The following is a 21,706-nucleotide window of genomic DNA, read 5'->3' as shown; positions in this document are numbered from 1 at the left end:
GACTCCACACTTTGGAGAGAAGTTTGAGTTAGATATGGACAGGTGAAGTGAGGATAAAAAAATCAACCTGCATTTGCTAACCCCTGACTGACTAGAAAGGAGAAATATCTCTTTTGTGAGTGTTACTCTAATAATGAAAAGTAAGGATGAAGAGCAGATGGAATCTTTGTCTTCCAGGGCAGAAAACTAGATAACAGTAGGAACGCTCTAACTAAAATAACATGCTGAGAAAAATAGGATGCATCATGTATGCATGTTTTAGATGAGAAAAGTATTATGTATAATGACAAATCCTAACATAATTGTATCAACTCATATCAAAGTAATGATAATACTATATATGAATACAAAAGGGTGGTTGAGTTCTAGAGGAGCAGCAAAAAGATTGAGCTGTAGTGTACTTAAGGATTGTATGTGATAAAGTAAATGTTACAGTATTCTTAGTCTTGGTATGTTGACCAAATGGCTGACAATGGATTAGAAATTAGAGTAGAAATTTGGTGTTAAGTGGGTCAGTTTTCAAAGATGGGTTCCTCTATTCAGCATTGATTAAAGTTAGGCACATGCTTCAGGGCAGAAGTAAGGATTTAAATTCTCTGATGGCATAAATTTATGAGTGCCGTCAATGGAACTGTGTCCTTTTATACTGGTAGAGAGTTTAGCCAGGGTTCCGAAGGCTTTACTTGCAGTACTTGAGTATTTTTTACTGGACTGTGAAATTACTATAGAATTGAAAGGCATTTGAAATTTTATTAAGAGAGTTTAAAACAGAAAGAAAGATATATTTTATTGAAAGCAGGATATTATTGAAGGAGGAAGTGAACAGAGCACAAGTAATGTATACCTAACAGCTATTAATAAGATTAATCTAAACTTCAAGAATTGAGTTGGACATTGACATTGAGTGATTGTACCCTCCACTAACACAAGTGTTTCTTTTGCCAAATAACCTGATATTCCAGTTGTAGACTGGTACCTTTTAGCCTTTTACTGCACAAAATCCCTCCCGTGCAATGCTTTAGATTATTACTTGATTATTAATGAAGCTGATATTTTTTTGTAACAGTGAACATTGTTACCCTCAGGATAACACCAAAAAACCTGCTTACACCAGGTAAAAACTTGATTTACCAAGGATTTCAAAAGTTCCCCAAAGTATAGTTAAACAGCGTCAGAGCAAAGGGTGTGGAAAAAAAAAACACCTTAGGTCTTAGATTGCCATTTACATCTTAGAACTTTAGGTCTTCTGTTTCATAGACATTCTTCTGGGAATTTAGAAAACTTTCAAATCAATGAACTAGAACTTTTACAGGAAGGAAACTTTGCTCTATCCCTTCTGTAATAAAAAATAGCAGAACTAGAGTTCAGACAAACCTAAAGTGTGATGATGTATTTCTGAAGAATAAAGAATGAGACTATGCTTGCAAAATAAGTTATTTAAATTTAATATCACGATAATTTCTAGAATGATTTGTAATTATGATAAATACAGTTGGGATTTTTATAGAAAATCCTCAAAGGTATACTTAGCATCAGATTTCAGAATAGACACTTGAGACTGACATGTAGAATTCAAAATTTATGGGTATATGTTAATTATAATTCCATTTTATTAGACTCTGTTAGAGTATATAAGAGATATAACAAATATATTTTCCCAAAAAAAGAAGCAGCCAAAATCCCGTTTCATATGACCAGGGCAAATGGAAATCAGTAAGAAAATTAACTACCACTATCAAAAGAAAGTTAATTACCGCCACCAACCTTGGTGGTGTAGTCCCCAACCTTGGAAGTCTTTAAGAGGAGACTGGACAGACACCTTGCTGAGATCATTTGATCTCAACAGTATTTGTGTCCAGAGCAGGGAGGTTGGACTTGATGATCTTTTAAGGTCCCTTCCAGCCCTGAATTTCTATGTATGATATAATTTCCAAGTTTTCCCAGTAATTAAATGTGTAGAACACTAATAGAGTAACTTCAGAGCCAATTTTGTAAGTGAGGAAATGATTTCTATCTCCTGTCTCAACAGAGGAAGCAAAACAAGATATTCTGACATTTTCTTTACTGTATTTACCTAAATACGAGATGACCCTAAATGTAAGATGACCCCAGTTAGATTCTACACATGGAAATTTATAAATTTATTATAATTTTCAATGTATGGAATCTAATTATTGGAGGATCTTCTTAAATTCGCCCCCACTCCCCCGCGCAAACACTACTGCAGTTGCGGGGGAGAGATGAGGATGGGGCAGTAATGGGGCAGGAAATGGTAGACAGTGTGGGGACAGTGGGGGGCAGTAATGGGGCAGGCAGTGAGGGGTGGTGGGGGACGCGGTAGGGGGCAGGGAGTGTGGAGGTGGTAGGGCAGGCAGTGGGAGGATGGGCAGCTTGACCCCTGCTGCCTGTCCTTCCCCCCTCCACTTTCCGCAAGTTGTGCCTGCTGCCTGTCCCCAGTCTCAGGCTGTCTTGATTCCCCCCTCCTCCCCTTTCCACATCACTTCTGCCGCTGACAGCCTCAGGTCCCAGCTCCCCCTTTCTCCCATCTCCCCCACTGAAGTCTCTCCCCCTTGCCTGCTTCCTTCCTTACTTTTGTTCCATGCCAGCAGACTCCATCCCTGCTGCAACCCAGAGCATGGAGCATAGCTCCAGCCTGACTCTGCAGTTGTGGTGTGGAGTGGGCCCTGCTGCTTTGGGGCCAGACTAGAGAAGCAGTGCAGGCTCTGTGCCACTTGTAAAACGTTGATTATAGTTTATCTTTTATAATGTGACATTAAAAAAAAAATTGTAGTTTAATTAACACTATCTTCTGTTATCCTGATGACTTGACGGTAGCTAAAAATGAAGTGGCATATACTTCCTTGAGCTCATTTGAACCTCCATTCCTGTTCATTTGAACCTCTAGCATGCATTTTCCCTCCATTGTGCCTCCATACTAAAATGTTTGGGACATACCATAACAAAACTCCGAAACATAGTATCACAAAACATACCATCACACATTTTTGTGGCATAGTGAGATATAAATATGAAATCTGGTTATTTGAATTCAGTGTGCTATAATACAAAATTGTGTCCACTTTGTATTTCAGGTCATAACTTTTGTGCAGAAGGACACAGGTGTGGTGAAAATTCAGAGTGCAAAAACTGGAACACAAAAGCTACTTGTGAATGCAAGAGTGGTTATGTTTCTATCCAGGGGGACTCTGCATATTGTGAAGGTAAACAAGATATTCAGTGAATATCTTTTTGGCATTCCACTGAGAAATGTACTGTTAAGGAAATGGCTGAAAATGAATTACATCATTAGATTCTTTTTTATGATAGTTGTCCCTTTCAATGTTAAATTTGCAAACACGCTTACAAACAAGGTAGTTAGGAAGTCAGTGGAACTATTCAGATGCCTGACTGTCCATTGGCAGCTGTACTGCCAAGCTCTGATCTCCTTAATAGCAGCTTTTTTGGCTGTAGGGAATGTATTGAGGATGGATACATTTTTCCACTGATGGAGGTAGTAACTGTGGTAGCGATGCTAGTTAGCATCACCAGCAAAGAAATTTACAACACCTTTCCTGACTTGGTATATTACAGTTATACCTAGAAACATTAACCTGCAGTACTTTCTTTAGGTAAGATAATTTTTGGAAATGGTCTTACTATTGTATAGAATAAACATGTTTCCCAGGAGGCACTCTTCTATGCTGCTGAGCTACTTTCTGTTGCTAATGATGTATTATTCCACCTCAGGAAAGAATGCAGCATGCCATTACTCTCGTTCTTTTCTCTTTGGTGTAGCTCTATTTCCTACAGCCTGCTCTTATATTTTTGATGGGAGCAATTTAGTAGCTACTACTTGCTGTATATTCTTTAATGTGATAAATTGACATAAGCCGCATTCCTTTAGCTTTGTATTTTTTTTTTAATATAAAGACTTTGTATGCTGGGGGAGTACTGTTTATGATTTTAACCTTCCTGCATCTTTTCCTATACTATCTTTAGAAATATTTCCCAGTTTTCTTCTTTTGTCAGTGCTGGTGATGGAAAAGATATGACATTTTTGACAAACTGCTGAATGTTATGGTAGGAATGGGAGACCAGACTGAAGAATATGAAACAGAGACATTTACATTGGTATCAGTCATTGCAATTAAAATGAAAATATATGTAGAGAAGATTTTTAAAATCATATATAAATGACCAGGACTCCTCTAGACATGATGGATAAAGTCATTCTTTAAATTAAAACAAAAATGATAAATCTTACAGAATTGTCAGTTCATGTTTTAGAAGCAAAACAGCCTCTCTTCTAAAAAATAAAATTAAATTAAAACATGATTTTAGAGTCTACAAAATAATTTCAAACATTTACTTCACAGGGTAATGGCAGAGATTCAGTATTTTAAGAGATTGTAGCGATAGTGGAAGAAACTTCTATATAGATACTACAAGACCTACTTACAAATCAGTTCATATCTAAAAAGATTCTTTATTAGCTCCAATATAGCACCCACTGTGGGTTCTCTCTTCTCTTCTAGCTATCCTAAATAAAACCAAAACAGATTTTCATCCTGAAAATTCCTTTAATCAGATTTCAGTGGTTTTTGTTGCATCTTGTATAGTTCGTTTTTCTGTATGATAACAGTTTAAACATCTTGACTCAAAATATGGTAGTATTTGAGATTCTGGCTATAGATTAGCAGTGCTGGAGGGGGGAAAGCTCTCTGAACAAAGTAACTATCCCTGGTTTAAGAGTATTTAGCTGACTTCGCAGACCATATCAAAGCTTTGTCTTACATGGATGGATCTGTGTGGAACCAAAGTGAGGAAATCAAGCATGATTCTGTTGCTTGATGTCAGGAAGAGAAAAAGTGGGGTTTGAACAAAAGTGTGCCAAAAAGAACTGTTGATTTTTAGCTTTGTGAAATGCTTGTGATTTGGGATGGTATGGGGAAGAGAAGGTACTGTGGCTGAGTGATCTATAGCTTGTCAAATCCATTAGTGACATCTCTTGTGCATGGTGACAAGGAATACTTAGTCCCTCTATACCCCCCTGAAATAAAAGAGACCTACACAAAGCCTGATCATCTCATGTATGATCAGGCTCTATCTTATCTAATTGTTCACATCTTCCTGCCTAATCTATTGAATAACACTCAATTCATAGGCAGTTGACTAAATTTTGCTCTCAGGTGCATATGCAGATGCCACTGAAATCAGTGGTGGCTATAGATGCGCACCCAAGGGGAGAATTTGGCTTAGTATCTGGACCCAGTATCAGACTTCCTGCAGATTTGTATTTATATGTGAGTATATCAGGTTCATATTAAATGTGACAGTCTTCTTAATAGAATGAGACACAACCTGTAGAGGCAAGGAAATTGTTGTGTGAGTTTCTGACAATGTTCTGAATTCAATTCTTTTGTTCTTAAGCATAGAAACATAAATGGCATATACAATAAGTTCTTCTGAGACAATGCAGTTAAAATGGCTCATATTCTGACATATTTAGTAAGTGGTACCCTAGCTGAGAACACTGTGGATCATTAACTTTCAGGCTTCAAATACCCTCCAAGAGTATTTGAATTTTTTTTGTATGTTTTAATGTATGATATTGTTTTTCCTTCTCTGTATTGTACTGTCGTGTATGCTGACTTCCATTGATGTCATTTTGCCTTTCTTCATCCCATTGTCTTGTCACCCCAACCTGTTTCAGCATTGTTTCGATATTGTAGCATCTCCTAGAAAAACTTGCATTGATTTGTCTATTTTTATTTTGTTGTCTTATGTATTTTTTGTTACTTTTAACATTATGTCTTTACATTTTCATTGTTACAGGAAAAGTTTGCTATGGTGCTAAGGCATATTAAAAAAAATCATCAAATCAAAAAAAAGGAAGAAAGAAAATCAGAAGAGCATTTTGCTGTTCATTGCCAACAGCTGTTTTTTCCCTCCCCCGGTGGTCTTAATCTCTGTTCAAACATGAATTTGGAAAAATGAATATAATTAATATAAAAGTGATTTTAGCTCAAATAGTTTTAAAAACCATCCAGAATGATTAAAGAATGTGATTGGTGATCCTTCATATTTTCTTAAAGCTGAAAAAACTCTAAGCTTTTACTCCCTAAAAACAATAGATGCTTCTCTAGCCCTTGTCTACTTTGCGCTATTTACAGTATTTTTTTTGAAAGTTCAGTGGAAGTATTAAATGTGTAATCTTTATTCTGTGAAAATTTTCCTGTGATGATTAGTATCATCTTTACTTTGTATATATGAAGCTACTGAAGCAAGTTAATGATTCATGTAGAACCAGACATCTCTTCACCTTTCAAGAGCAAGTGGGAAAATTTGTGTGTACACAAGAATGTTGACAGACTTGCATGTGGCTACAAGACATTCTAATATCTACAGATGTGAAACTATTCAGCTGTGTATGCATGTGTGTCTATTTGCAGCTATAGAGCACCAGTACGTGTAACTTTAGGATGGAGGCTAGATATCAGATACTTAGGACCAGATCACAAGGGCTAGGAACAGAAATTACACATAAACTAGTGTAAGTGATTGGAAACTGGTTCAAATCTGTAACACAACAGAAGTTCAGTGAACATAAATCACTTTCAAAATGGCTGCAACTGGTTTAAGATAAACCTGGATGGATGTAATATCAGACTTAACTGATTTAGGTTAAATTGGTTTATTGAACTTCTGTCCCAGATCCTCTTCACATTCAAGTTAACTCAGTAGCCCAGCATCCCAGGATGCTTTACACCTCCTCTCCACACCCCTATTCATAGGTTGTGGGGGTAGTCTTGACCCAAACCGTCTGCTCCTCCCCAGCAGTGAAGTGTGCTCTAATACCCCCCAGCTTCTAGCCTTGGCCACTGCATGCATGTGGCTAAATTTCTGGAATCAAATGTGAATAGCTGTTCATTTGCTTATCAGTTCAATCTGTGCAGCTTAGACTAACCTGCAAAGATTGAACTGATTCAGCCTCAGGCTTTCTGACTGTCTTTTCTTAGCCAAAGGGACTGAGTTGTTGCCATGCCTGACTTTTAGGTACCTGATTCCGTGAGTGGAGTTCACAAACTTGGGAGTTTAATTTGCTTGTACAATGAATGAGCAGAGTGAGGGATGGGATCAACATCTAGGAGCTGAGCAATGGGGCAGCAGTGAGGCCATGGAAAACATTGAAGAAGAGTGAGAGATCCCACCTCTTCTCCAGATTTAGTTGCCTCCGTGCACCTGCACCTGAGTTAGGTGTCTATTTGAGACTGTGTTTCATAGCTCAAAACTGTGACCTGGACTTAGGCACCTAATTCATTCCTTTCTTTATGGGCAAATGTTGTAACCTTTCATTTTTTTTAAGAGATGCCTAAGTCCAGAAGGTGGTGATAGTGACAAGATAGCTGCCTTTTGTATAATATTTTACTTGTTAAAGTACTTGCTCAGGAATTAAGAGACTTGGTGGACATTTATTTAAAAGCATGATTGTTTCATAGTTGGTAGGGTTGGAAGGGACCTGAGCAGATCATCAAGTCTGACCCCCTGCCATGGCAGGAAAAAGTACTGGGGTCAAATGACCCCAGCAAGGTGTTTGTCTAACCTCTTCTTAAAGACCCCCAGGGTAGGAGCCAGCACCACTTCGCTTGAAAGTTGGTTCCAGATCCTAGCCGCCCTGACTTTGAAGTATCGCCTCCTGATGTCTAGTCTGAATCTACCCTCTGCCAGCTTGTGACTGTTATTTCTAGTCACCCCTAGTAGTGCTCGGGGGAACAGGGACTCCCCCAATGCCTGCTGGTCCCCCCTGACTAGTCTGTAAATGGCCGCTAGCTCCCCCCTCAGCCTTCTCTTGTGGAGGCTGAACAAGTTCAGGTCCCTTAGCCTCTCCTCATTGGGCCTGCCCTGCTGCCCCCTGATCATGCGGGTGGCCCTCCTCTGGACCCTCTCCATGCTGTCCACATCCCTCCTGAAGTGTGGCACCCAGAACTGGATGCAGTACTCCAACTGTGGCCTGACCAGTGCTGCAGAGAGGGGGAGGATCACCTCCTTGGACCTGCTCGAGATGCATCTGTGGGTGCATGACAAGGTATGATTGGCCTTCCTGACCACATCCCCACACTGTTGGCATATGTTCATTTTGGCATCAATAATGATTCCAGGATCCTTTTCTGCCTGTGCATTGACAAGAAGAGAGTTCCCCAGTGTGTAGGTATGCTGCTGGTTCTTCCTCCCCAGGTCACTTGTCAGTGTAGAAGCCCATTCTGTTCTCATCTGCCCACCCCTGTAACCTGTCTAATAATTGGATTTGATACATGATTCCAACAATCCCTCATATCATGCTGCACATGCATTTTGAGATCAGGAATCAGATCCCAATCATGCCATGCTTGCCAGTGCAGGGGGAACTTGGGATCATGATTGGCTGGTTGACCGTTCGGTTTGGGGACCACATAGGGGTCTGGAACCAGCCCTGGTGCAGTCTGGTGCCCAGCTGGCCAGAGCTGCTGAGCACGGGGTTTAAAGTCCCCTGTGGAGGAAGCTGAAGGCTCCATCCACTCTGTTTCCCTGTGCTGTCAGCTCAGCCAGAGCTGCCCAGCACATGGTTTAAAGTTCTGGCTGGGGGGAGTAGAGGCTTTTCCTCACTGGGGACTTTAATCCCCAAGCTGAACAGTACTGGCTGGGCAGTATAGTACTGGGAGAGTCTGTCTCCTCCATCAGGAGGCTCTGCTCCCCATTCTGGGCTACCCAGCCAGGGCTGCTCAATATGGAGCTTAAAGTCTGCAGTGGGTGGTGGGGGGCTTTTCCCTCCCCCCTTCCCCCGCTCCGCTTCACCCCACCCCCGTCAAGATTCTATAGATTCCTACATTCTAAGGGCTGGAAGGGATATCATCAGGTCCAGCCCCCATGCACTAGGCAGGAAAGACAACTGGGGTCATATGACCCCAGCAAGATGACTGTTCAGTCTTCTCTTGAAGATTTCTAGGGTAGGTGATTGTACCACCACTGGAGGGAGCTTAATCCACAGTCTGGACACACTAACTGTGAAGTAGTTTTTCCTAGTCTTAAGGCTGAAACAGTCTTCTAGGAGTTTGTGGCCCTTACTTCTAGTTTTCCCCAAGGGTGCCCTGGTGAACAGTTGCTCACTGAGCCCTTGATGTATTCCTCTGATGTAGGGATAAGCTGCTACCAAGTTCCCTCTTAGCCTTCTCTTTTTTTAGGCTGAAGAGTCCCAGGTCCCTCAGCTTTTCCTTGTATGGCTTGCCTTTCAAGTTTCTGATCATATGGGTAGCACTTCTCTGGTCTCTCTCAAGCTTTACCACATCTTTGTTGAAGTGCAGTGATCAGAACTGCATGCAGTACTCCAGCTGCGGTCTCACCAGTACTGAGTAAAGTGGAAGATTCACTTCCTTGGTTTTGCTTGAGGTACATCGATTGATGCATGCCAGAGTATTATTTGCCCTTCTGGCTACAGCATCTCGCTGATGGCTCATATTCATACTAAGGTCTATTATTACCCCTAGGTCCCTTTCATTCATGGTGCTAATCAGTTTGGTGTCACCAAGACTGTAAGTATGTTGGGGATTGTTCATCCCCAGATGGAGCACTTTACATTTCTTGATGTTGAACTTCATCTGGTTCTGATCCGCCCAACTTGCCAGCCTGTCTAGGCCTGGCTGTATCTGCAGCCCATCTTCAAGCGTGACCATGCTCCCCCATAACCTGGTGTTATCTGCGATGTTGGCTAGCTTTTTACCCCCACATCCAAATCATTGATAAAGATGTTGAAAAGCACTGGACCAAGCACCGACCCCTTTGGCCAAGACCCCTGAGGGACACCACTGCCCACTTCTCACCAGGACGACACAAATCCGTTCATTAGAACTCTCTGGTTCCTACCCCATAGCCAGCTTCCTACCCACCTAACTGTTGAGTAGTTAATCCCACAATCCTGCAATTTTCCCGTGAGAACATCATGGGATACCAGTTTAAAGACCTTTTAGAAGTCAAGGTACACAATGTTGACCTCTTCTCTCTTATCCAGGTGGTGAGTCACCTGGTTGTAGAAGGAGATGAGATTGGTAAGATGAGACGTGCCCACATCGAAGCCATGCTGACTGTTGTTCAGGATCTTACCTTCTGCAAACCTATTGCACATGGACTCCTTAATGAAATTTTTCCAGGATTATCCTATGCCTGGGATAGAAGTTAGGTTACTTGGCCTATAGTTGTCTGGGTCTTCTCTCCTCCCCTTCTTAAAGATGGGCACAACATTGGCTCTCTTCCAGTGCTCAGGGACCTCCCTGGACTGCCATGAGTTTTGGAAGAGTTTTACTAGGGGTTCCTCAGTTACTTCAGCCAGCTCCTTCAGCACTCTCAGAAGAAGTTCATTTGGTCCAGCTGACTTATAGATGTCTAATTTTTTAAAATGATCGCACACCAGTTTGATGTCAGTAATAGGAAGGCGGCCATTCCCACTGTACTCACTCTGCACCCCATCTAGCATAATTTTCCTCTTGGTCTGGTGAAACACCAAATGAAAGTAGTCATTCAGGAGTTCAGTTTTCTCTTGAGGGTCTGTAACCAGCTGTCCTGAGCTGTTGAGCAATGGCCCCACACTCCCATTTGTTTTCCTCCTGTTCCTACGTACTTAAAGAAGGAACTCTTATTGTCCTTGATTTCAGTTGCTAATTTAACTTCTGCTGCCGCCTTAGCCTTCCTAATCTGCTTCCAACATGTGTGAACCATTGTTGTATAGGACTATCCCAAGCTTTCATTGATTGTAAGCCTTTTTCTTCTTTTTCAAGAGGGCCATGATTTCCCTATTTAGCCGGGAGAGCTTCCCAGCCCTTCTGCTACCTTTCCTTCATATGGGAATGGACTTATTTTGTGCTTCAAGAATTGTGTCCTTAAGAACTGACCACTCTTCATGCACTCCTTTTATCTTTGGTCCCTGGTCCCACAGCACTTCCCTTACTGTTGTCCTGAGCTTGTTGAAATTGACATTTTTGAAGTCCAAAACTTCAACCCTGTCTAATTTGCCTGCCTTTTGATTGACAGTGAATGTGATGGTTTCATGGTCACTGTCACCCAGGTTACCCTCTATGTTCAAGTTGGTCAGAAGATCATCTTCTTTGGGCAAGACCAAGGGAGCGTTACCTCTGGTTGGTCTGTGCACCTCCTGAGTCAGGAAAAGCTCTTCGGTGTAGGCCAGGAAGTATCGTGACTGGTCAGACTTGGTCAGTGTGTTCCTCCTAAAGATGTCTGGATAATAGAAGTCGCCCATGACGACCATGTCCCGTGCATGCACAGCCTGTGTCAGTTTTCGAGACAACTCGAGATTGAGCTCCTCCTCCTGGTTTGGTGGTCTGTAGTACAGGAGACCCTCACCATTCATGGGGGATATGTTCTGGATATCCCAGCAAATGGCAAAACCCGTGAATATGGCACTGCATTCATGAACACCCATCTGTGTTCATGAACAGCATGTGCCCCTGGCGGGGGGGTGGGAGGGGGAGGTCATGGCTGCACTGTTGACAGTGAGAGTGCAGCGGCAATGGTGGGAGCCCAGCGGCAGCAAGCACAGCTCTCCCAAGGGTTTTCTGTAAGTGTATTTAAGATGCGGGTTCAGCATTCAAGCTGTAAAAAGGTGAATATTCGCTGTGCATGGGGAATATTTCGCACACCGCCAATATTTGAAACTGCGAATGCTCAACCCGTGAATAGCAAGGTTTTCCTGTATACACCTACAGCTAGGTCTCTCTCACCATGCCCTCTCCCCCACATAGTTTGACCCAGAGCGTTTCAAGCCATTCTTCTTTGGAGCTGATGTCGGCCTCCAAGGAGCTCTTACATAGAGAGCTACACCTTCACCTTTCTTCCCTGCTTGGTCCTTTCTGTGCAAGGTGTAGCCCTCTATGGCTATGCTCCAGTCATATGAGGAGTCCCACCAGGTCTCTAATCCCTACTAGATTGTAAGATCTATTGGAGAATAGAAGGGCTAGTTCCTCCTCCTTGTTCCCCATACTCTTGTCATTAGTGTTGTTAGCAATAAAAACTTAGGATTCTGGACTAGCCCAGGGATTGACATGACACCTCGTTTGATGAGTGACAGAATGGCTTTATTTACTACAAGTATTTAAAATCAAGTCAAATGAGCCCAAACCAAATCTAAGTCCAGTAATTAGCTAAAAGGTAATGATTTCTCACCAAACAGGCGATGAAGAAGCGGTCTGTTTCTCTTCAACTTCTCTAGTAAGTTGGGCACATCAGCAACTGGTGTCAGAGAGATTTCTCAGTCTAGAAGTGCGTGCGCTGTTTGCTGTTTTACTGTCTTTTTTTATACCCTTTGTTTAGCATCTTCAAAGCATTCTTTTAGTTGTGTAAATCAAGAAAGAATCCCAAGCAGTAATTGTCAGGAAAAACCTGCTCGTTACTGGTTATCAGAAATTTTTAATTTGAATGAGTTACCTTCTTCGGTAACAATAGGTTATCCAGTTTAAAACATATCAAGAAACTGATTAAAAACTAGAAAAAACATTCTAAATCAGGAGGAGACATCTATTACATATAGAGAATGTCTCTTCCTGCACATAAACACGAGTTAGTCGCAAAAGAAATATTTACCATGCTAATTAATCAAGGATAGACGTTTCATATGGTTACACACCAGACACCGAGGAGTCTGCTTGAAATCATTCTGAATATAGCAAAATAAGCTGGAAGAGATACTTCATTATTCCTTCTTACATGGCCTAGCCATGAACTCGCATCCTCTTGCAATATGTAGTTAGCATTATTATTCTGCATTTTAACTTTTGTGAGTAGGCCCAAGCTTAGCATGAGTTTCAGAGTCATCAGTGTACAGGCACCTGAGTCCTCCAGATGAGACCCTAGATTTCCTGTCACACTGAAGGAGAACTGTTCCCTTAGTTCCTAGAAGAGTGGCTCTCCTAGTGACCCCATCTACAGATCTGTCTGTAGGGTATGGGTATGATCCAGTCCATGTTTCCCCAGCAATCTTAGTTTAAAGTCCTATCTAGAAAATAGATGGTTCTTCTGCTGGGCTGCCTAGCGGGTATTGGTCTGTGTGGAGTTTAAAGCCCCACAGATAGGGTAAGCCAAACCCCCACACTGGGTACCACACTTCCCCCAACCTCCACACTGGGTGCCTCTGTTCCCTTGTGCTGGGCAGCCTAGCCCAGTCAGAGTTGCCTGGCACAGGGTTGAAAGTCCTGGTACAGGGGAGCAGAGCCCCTCCCCCCGCTTCCCCGCCAGGATTTTAAGGCATATACTGAGCAGCTCTGGCTGGGCAGCCTGGTGCAGAGAAACCTTTTCTTCCCTGCGTCTGGGTAGTACTGCTCTGTGTGGAGTTTAAAGCCAAAGACTTCCCCCTACCATGAGCCTTTGCTTCCCTGTGCTGGGCAGCCCAACCAGGGCTGCTCAGGGGAGTGTTTAAAGTCCCAGATGAGGGAAGCCTGTTGGCTTCCCCCAACCCACCTCTGTTGGGGACAAAAATCAGCTGATTCGTTGGCCACTGGCCATATGTTAAATTTAAGGTGCCATATAGGTGAAGCATAAGAACATTTTTATTTATTCCTCATTTTATGGTGCCTTAAATTGGGTGCACATGTAGCACTCTTTTTATTTGTGGAAATAAATATAACATGTACAGGGGGCTCTAGGTTTTATGCCAGCCTGAGGGGGGTTCAATTCACATCTCTTACTTCAAACTGTAGGCTAGGTTGGAGGCACCTCCACACCTGTTCAAGCGAAAAATAAAACATTCACAACAGAGAGTAAATAAAAGGGATTACAATTTTGTATCCCACTTATATCCCCTGGGAAGAAGAAAGTCCTGGATCCTGGTACCTGGATCCAGATAAGATGTAGCATTTCTGGACATATGCAGCAGCTGAACTCTGAGTGTCTATGGAATTTTACTACCCCATACTCAGGTTCCTATGGCCTCTTAAGAGGTTAGATGGATTTTGGTAAATTACAAGTTGCATTTTAGATGCACATGTGCTTTTTTTCCTTTGCATTTGCCCAAGATGGCCCAGAAAGCTAGTGGTAGAATTAGAAAGAAGGAACTCATCAATCTTAGCATCCTTTTCATTTCTCTAGACTGGAAAAATAGCAATTTTAATACTTTGCACTTCTTTGTTGCCTTCTGTCCAAGCATCTCAAAGCATTTTACAAGTATCAATGAGATAATCACAATGCTACATATGAGAGAAGAAATTGTCATGTTTCATTTTACAGTGGGAGACTCTGAGGCAGAGAGAGGTGAAGTGACTCACCTTCTCTCATACAAGAAATAAATGGCAGAAAACAAAAGCTAAAACAGTTGACAGCCAGTTCTTGTTCTTTAGCCACAAGGCTCTCTTCTAGATACTGGGGAGCAAGAAGCCACTCCTGTCTCCCTTCTAGTCAGGGGATGTTTTGCCATAGATTTCTTAGGTGTCCTCTATGCTTTACTGGTATTGTGCTAGCCCTCCTATTCTCAAGTTGGTCAGAAGATCATCTTCTTTGGGTAAGACCAAGGGAGCGTTACCTCTGGTTGGCCTGTGCACTTCCTGAGTCAGGAAAAGCTGTTCGGTATAGGCCAGGAAGCATCGTGACTGGTCAGACTTGGTCAGAGTGTTCCTCCTAAATTTTTATTTAAGAGCTTATTTTGCCTGTTTCTATACTGGCAGTTTAATTTATTAGTTGTAAACATGCATATTAAAAAAATAAAATTTATGCTAACCTCCTCCTCAAACACCAAAGTCTTCTCAAGAAAACACCAAGTAAAAATGCTAAAGTAATCTATCACCAGATACCTTGCCATGCTGCACAACATCCTTTTCACTGCTGGTTAGTCAGATGATAATAATGTCACCCCTGATAATAGATGTAATATAAAGAGTCATCTATTGACCAGAATGAAGGGGGCCAGTATGATTCATATTCTTATTCTTTTAGAATTTTGCAAGCTTTTTTTCCCATTAACAAAGTTGGCTGACACATGCTTTTTAAATTTTGTCCCAGCAGGTCATTTAAAGAACATAAAGCACAAGCTTTGTGAATCTGAATTGAGTTCTTAGAATCAAAAACAAAACAAGAGTGTTTTGAAAGAGTAAAAAACAAAAGTGTTTTGGATCTAACTGTGTTGATTAGTCTATGATTAAGACTGGACATTCCAGCTGAAATCTTTAACAATTTGAAGGGCTGCCCAGTGTAAATGGGGAGCTGGATGGGGTTTGTGCTGCTTTTCCATAGCAAATTTGAGTTCGCTATGGAGCTAGTCATTCTGTGGGCTTTTGTGTCAGTATAATTCAGCGGCTGTAACTATTTTCTTTTATGACCCTGTCTTCAGGGTTATCTTCCTTGTAGTTACCTCAGCTTGAGAAGTAGCTGAATTAAGTGCCTTATCCCATGAGTAGGATCTGGTTTAAATTGTGGGCCCAGTTTGCTAATATCATGGTCTGATAGTGGCAGGGCCAGCATTTTCATGCCCAGATTGCAGGGCTGTTTGCTCCAATAGTTGCTCCTGCAACAAAAGCCTTCTAGCTCAGGGGAGGCACGAAGAGGTTGCAAAAGGGACAGAGGAGGAGAGAGCTTGGATATGGGTAGGGGAGGCCCTGTTTGTTCCTCTGGGTGGGAAAACTGGGGCATAGGGGATCAGGAGCTGCCTTGGCAGATGGCCCTGGCACCGAGTAGGGGAGGGGCTGTTTACACCCCTGCACGTGTGTTCTCTACCTGTACTCCCCAATTCCTGCCACTTCAGTTTTTCCACCTGGAGGATCCAGCAGCCCCTTTCTTACCTATCTCCAAGTTCTTTCCTCCCCCTTCCCTTTTGCGACCCCTTCCTTTCTTCCCTGGGCTGCTAGGCTTTTGCTGCCTCCTTTGGAGTCCTTTCCCCACCCTGCAGGAGCCATCTTGTTACAATGATATGGCTCCAGCAGGTGGCCATATCATGGCATTTTGTTGCAAATCACATTTTTCATGAAATGTACTTAATTTTGTGATTTTGATGAAAAACACAAAATTGTGATTTAAACTAGATCCAGGGAAACTTACCAATTTTACTTGCAGTACATAGGCCCTCATGTGACTTTCTTCCCAAACCAATATACCTTCTATGGGAATTAAAAATGTTTCTTTCTTTTATTTTGCCAAGAAAAATGTTTATGCCCTGAACATTGCCATTGTATCGTGTCCAGAAAAAGGGTTACAGTGTTTTTTCAAGGCTGGCTTTCCCTGACATGTAAAAGAAGCATGTTGTAAGGTCCTTAAATGTCTTCCTTCAAGTCTATAGCCCAGTGGCAACAAGGGTTAAAGAACCCTTCTCAACTGATTATGATTTTCCAGATCCTTCAGATGCTTCTCCTTGTATAATTTATTTCTGAAGAAGAATGTCTTTCATTCAAAAGTTTGTCTAATTTTAAGCCAACCACATAGTTGGTCCAGTAAAATATATGACCCTTAGATATCCTTGCCTCTTATACTCTTTCTTTAAATCTCTTTATTTTAATCCATTTCTTTTTTTCTACTCTACCCAACCTTTACTTGGTTAGTTCCCAACAGTTGCTGGTGGTTGATTCACTGGAGAATGACACAATATTTTACTTAGAAATTCAGGTTTGTAAGATTCAGCCAAGCCTGTAACCATTGAGTTAAGTCAAAACAGAGCAGTTTTATATACTTTTTAAAATCCAAACAAGTGCTCTGAATGAGTCTGGTTCTTAGTATTTTCCCAGAGGTTGCTTCTAAAGCTAGGAGAAGCCAATGAGAGAAACAGTAAAGTTGGGGAGGGATGCATATTATTGGTTGGTATTCATTAAAGAGAAGACAGTCTTAGAGTGAGAAAATTTTGTTTCTCAATGCTGATTTTCAAGCCATTAATATCTTTTAGACCTGCTTATATGGCTTCAGTCTGAGGGGCTGAGTATTTAATCCCAAAGGCAATGGTTGCCAATGTTTCAGTACAATATTTTTATCCCAGTATTACCTATTACTTGAATTAATATATCTCTATGCATATTTGGTATATCAAAAAAAATCTAGTGGTAAATAAAAGATAGGTATTAAGGAGAGGTAATTATGTTATTGACCTTTAGTTCCCATTAGGATGGCTGGTCCTTTTCATTCATTACAGATATAAGTATTTCAATGAAATTGATTTTTCCTCATCCTCATTCCCCTCCTTTTTTAATTTTGTAAATTAAAGGATTAATTGAAAATCTCATAGGTGCTCTTGGCTTCTGGTTGACTGAACTCATGCTCTTTTCATGAAAGGTCAATGAGTTACTCAGTACTTCTTCATGAAAAAGAAAATGCAACTCTTCCTGTTTGTTTGCCTTTTAAACCTTTTAAGACTCAGAGCTCAGAATTGAGGATATATGTAATTATGCGTACATAAACTTAACAGGGAATATAAACTTTTAAAACTGTTTGGAGAAGCTACAATAGAAAATAGCTCATTTTCTATCATTTCTAAAAATCTAGTGAGCCATTTTAGTATACTTTTGTGGGATTAAATATTCTTTAAACTTTATTCTCAACATTTAAATGTTAATTATTCTAATTTATATTACTTCTTGGGAATTGGATTACTTGGTGAATTGGTAGGAAGAACTGGTGTCTTTAATTCTAAGTTATTCATTTCAGTCTGATTCTGGTCCATCACAGCTGCAAAACATAGTCTGATGTTAGTTCAGCTGACAGTGTGGAAAGAAATTGTGAGGGGCAAGGGTTTTTGTGGGTGATCTTTTATTGGACCAATTGCATGGTTGGGATAGACTTAGTTTATTATAGTCTGTCCCAGTCATGCAGTTGGTCCAATAAAAGATATTACGTACAAAAATCTTCGCCTTTCTTGTATTTCCTGGACCATCATAACTATATCATCTTTCACAGGTCAGCTGGGCACTGTGCGTGTATCAATTTTATCACAGGCCAACTGGGCTGTTTGATTCAGTTTCAGATTGAGGAGGCAAAGTTGGGAGTGAAATAAAGGCAAATTTATTATAGCTTACGCACAACAGTTAACAGAAAGATAAATGCGATAAGCAGATAATGCAGTATTAAAGAGCTACTAGTAAATAATAACAACAGATAATAACAACAGATAGATCAATTCTGTTGCAGGCCAACTGCGCGCTGCGAGGGTATTAGCCACTGGGCTGTTCAAAACAACAGATAGACAGACATGGGTTGGCAACGTATCGATAGTCCCTCAATGCCAGGTACTCGTCAAGTGATTCCAGCAAAGTCAGGAGTCCCCAATCGATGCTGTCAGAGAGATTACTGGGGAAGATCCCTTGATCAGGATCCGATCCTCCTCACACCGGGAGTCTGGGGTCCGGGCGTAGAACACAAATGAACATTCTGTTCTCTCTTTCCTGCTAGTCACCTGATGCACGTGCTTTTTATACCTAGTTTTATGTTAATCTGTTGGCTTTAGAGCCACTCACAATGTTGCCCAATAGCTGTTACCCTATGGGATTGAAAGGTGTTAAAAATTATCATAATTTACTACTGAGACTTGCGTTTATCCAATAAGCAAATTACGATGCAGCACTTTTAGGTTTGAAATTGACATTGCTCTGCCTAAGTTCCAACCCCCTTTAGGTTTCATTTGAATATGCCTTCTTGGGATATGCTTTCCTGGAATGTGTTGGGTGTGCCAGGCAGTTGGATCCAGTTTTTATCACTAAGGCTGAACCCTGAGCAAAAACCATTAGGTCTCCTAATCTTACAGCTACAGCTTTGGCTATGGGGCCCAGTCAGTTCCATGAACAGTTAATTTATCATTTTGGTTAAACTTATGACAGACAAGTTACATTTGCAGTTTACAAACTTACAAGCTTATATTAACTAATATTACCTGTTCAGGCAAAATACCAAATGCCTCCATGAAGCACATATTTATTGCTTATTAATCCCTCTGGTTCTGGCTGTTACAACCGTCCCAACACTAGAAAGAAACTGCTGATGTCAGTCCTGTGCCCTGGTGTGTGGGCATCCTAGAAACCACTATAACCATGGATGTTAAGTCACAACATACTTGACAAACCAATCTGAGAGGCCAAGGACTGAGTGGTATGAAAATCAAAGTGCCCCCATGCCTTCAAATGATCCATTTATACCTTGTTTGGATTTGTGAGTCAAGACTGCATTTTTGCCTCTGTTATATCTGTTCTGTGGTTAGGTAAAAGACTTCAAGGTTTGCCCACTCTCAGTTGCAAAAGTATAGATCAGGATGGCTGTCACTTGTATTATACTATGCTTGTATGGGTAAATTCATGACCAGGTTTTGAATACTTTCAGTTTGATATTAGTGACATATTGCAGGCCTGCTTGTATAGCATATCCAGTAAGAACTAGGTTCTGCCCCTCTTATTTATGTTGCAAACTGAAGTTCCATTGAAAAAAACTGGATTGCTTACAGAATAAGATATCACTCACTGAGCATCAGAGTGGCAGTATCTGGCTGTAAGTGCCTAATGATAAAGTATAACTGTCATTAAGACCTGTAGTGTCATTCATTACAGAAGTCTTTTCTCATTGTGTATTATACTGCTATCAGCAAAGATGTGCATTTTTGCATAAGGAATTGGGCTTGCCTTTTATTTTCATTCCCCCACAAGTGTTGCATTTGAGAAAATTCACAAACCTGAGGTGACAGGTTTGGGATACAAAGGACACAGCATCATTTCTTGTTTTACTTTGTTCCAAATATATTTAGAATTGCTAAAGTGCTGAAGATGTTTAATTTATTGTGATTTTTTGGGGAGACAAAGAAATTTACATACCAGATTTACAAGCTGTTGCATATATAAGTAATAATATTTCCTGAAGCAACTCTAGTGAAATTCAGATGCGGTCTCTGGGGTTATTTTTCTTCCAGAGCAGTAGAAATATTCAGGTTAACTGAGATCTCAATTATCAAATGGTATTGGATGGTCTGATATTGCTTTATTTTTTCCATATTTTAACAATTAGCTCTTTACTTTTACTCAATTTTTAGTGCTGTACATTCATAACAGGTAATCAAATGAAAGCATTCTGATGTTTGGAGAACATTTCATTATTCAGTAAGCGCATCTACATGGGATGTTTACTGTGGAGCTGCCTGATTAGCTCCACAGTAAAGTCTCAATGTCTACATATGCAGCCCTATTAGGCCACAGGAAACTAACTAACTCCATGGTAGGTTAGTACTTGTAAATACAAGTACTATCCTAGGGTGGAGTTCTTCAGTGCGCAGCAACGCATGTGCAGATGCTGATGGGGCTGATTAGGGCATGAGGGTGCTTCAGTGCAGGCGCTGCCTGTCAGTTAGTGCCCCAGCCAGCCCCTCTGCAGTATGTTGGTCCAAGTTGGAGCAGCCACAGGCTGACACCCACCGCGCCACAGGTTCCATGCCAGCTGGGTCTACTCTGACCCCGCGTAATGTGCTATGGTCCCAGGAGCACATGTAAATGCGGCACCTGGTATCAATAAAGTGATATGCACTGGAGCTTATTGTTCCATGTTAATAGCACGTGTAGATGCATTCAGTCCCTGTCTATCTTTGTATATAGTATTTTCCTGAATCCAAGATGACTTTGAATTTGCTATAACACAGCAGCAGTGACAGCTCCATCTCTGGCCTTGCTATGGGCCAAAGCTGGAACCAGACTAGGGCTGCTGCTACCACTACTGCTGATGTGTGGCCAGGTGGGGGCCAGAGACAGTATGTCCTCCTTGTTTGGGTTGAGGCCAGGGCCTGTGGGTAAGTGGCAGGTCAGGGAAGGGGGAACAGGCAGTGGGAGGGTGGCCAGCGGGAAGAAGGGGAGTGGGGGAGGAGCAGCTGCAGCTTTGATTCCAAGCCCTGGTTTTTGGCTAGAGTTGGAGCTACAGCAGCTCTCTGTTTCCCATTTGTACTCGAATCCAGGATGAGGGGCGTTTTTACTCATGTTAAATGGGGAAAAAACATTGCCTGGTTGTGTGTATATCTGTATGTATGTGTGTGTGTGTATATGTGTGTGCGCGCGCGCATATATATATATCTATCTATATATATATAGATAGATATATATATATGTGTGTGTGTGTGTGTGTGTATTTGTGTCTGTCTCTATATATAAAATCACTCTTCCTCTCCCTGTCTCTCTCCAGCCCTTCAGCTGGTCCTACATGTGTAACTCCATGAGGGTAGGGGAAAGGAGGGTTTCAGTCTCTGGAGACATGGTGGGCCACATAACTTTGCACTTTCACCACTTATTTTTAATATTTATATAATAAAGAGTAAAAAAGTTAAAAAAAAAAGTCTGTCTCACTCTGTCTCCAAGAGACTGACTGAAGAAAATGTTTCCTTTGATCTGCACTAAAAGCTAATAAACACCTCTCTTAGAGCTCTCCTAACGTTGATATAGTGCTCCAATGTTTATGGTATTTGATAATGTCAATCCCAAATTGTGGATTTGGAAGTAGAACCAAGGGCTTGTTGTATTTGTTTATGCAAAGTATGTGTAACAGAAGTGGGGATGGAGATTGAGACAGGGGGTAAGGAAGTGGGGATGGGAAATACCATATTTACTCAATTCCAAGACAAGGGTTTTTCCCCATTTAACATGGTAGGAAGCTGCTGCAGCTCCAGCACTGGTTCCAGCTCTAGCCCCAACCCTGGGTTGGGGATGAAGCCAGAGCCACAGCTGCTGCCTGCCCCTCCATTGCT

General features: G+C 41.4%; 1 protein-coding gene across 2 annotated transcripts in view; it reads left to right on the top strand.

Moving 5' to 3' along the window:
* Positions 1-21,706, top strand: part of NELL1 (neural EGFL like 1) — a 525,706-nt gene that overhangs the window by 151,400 nt on the left and 352,600 nt on the right. For both annotated transcript variants that reach the window (XM_019477067.2, XM_019477066.2), the window contains exon 12: positions 3,093-3,221. In XM_019477067.2, coding sequence (XP_019332612.2) covers positions 3,093-3,221 — 129 coding nt within the window. The remainder of the gene's footprint in view (positions 1-3,092; positions 3,222-21,706) is intronic.

This window comes from Alligator mississippiensis, chromosome 2, assembly GCF_030867095.1.
Source record: "Alligator mississippiensis isolate rAllMis1 chromosome 2, rAllMis1, whole genome shotgun sequence".
NCBI classification, from domain to species: domain Eukaryota; kingdom Metazoa; phylum Chordata; order Crocodylia; family Alligatoridae; genus Alligator; species Alligator mississippiensis.
Note: the sequence above shows the minus strand (reverse complement) of the source record. Positions and strands in the feature narration are given on the sequence as shown.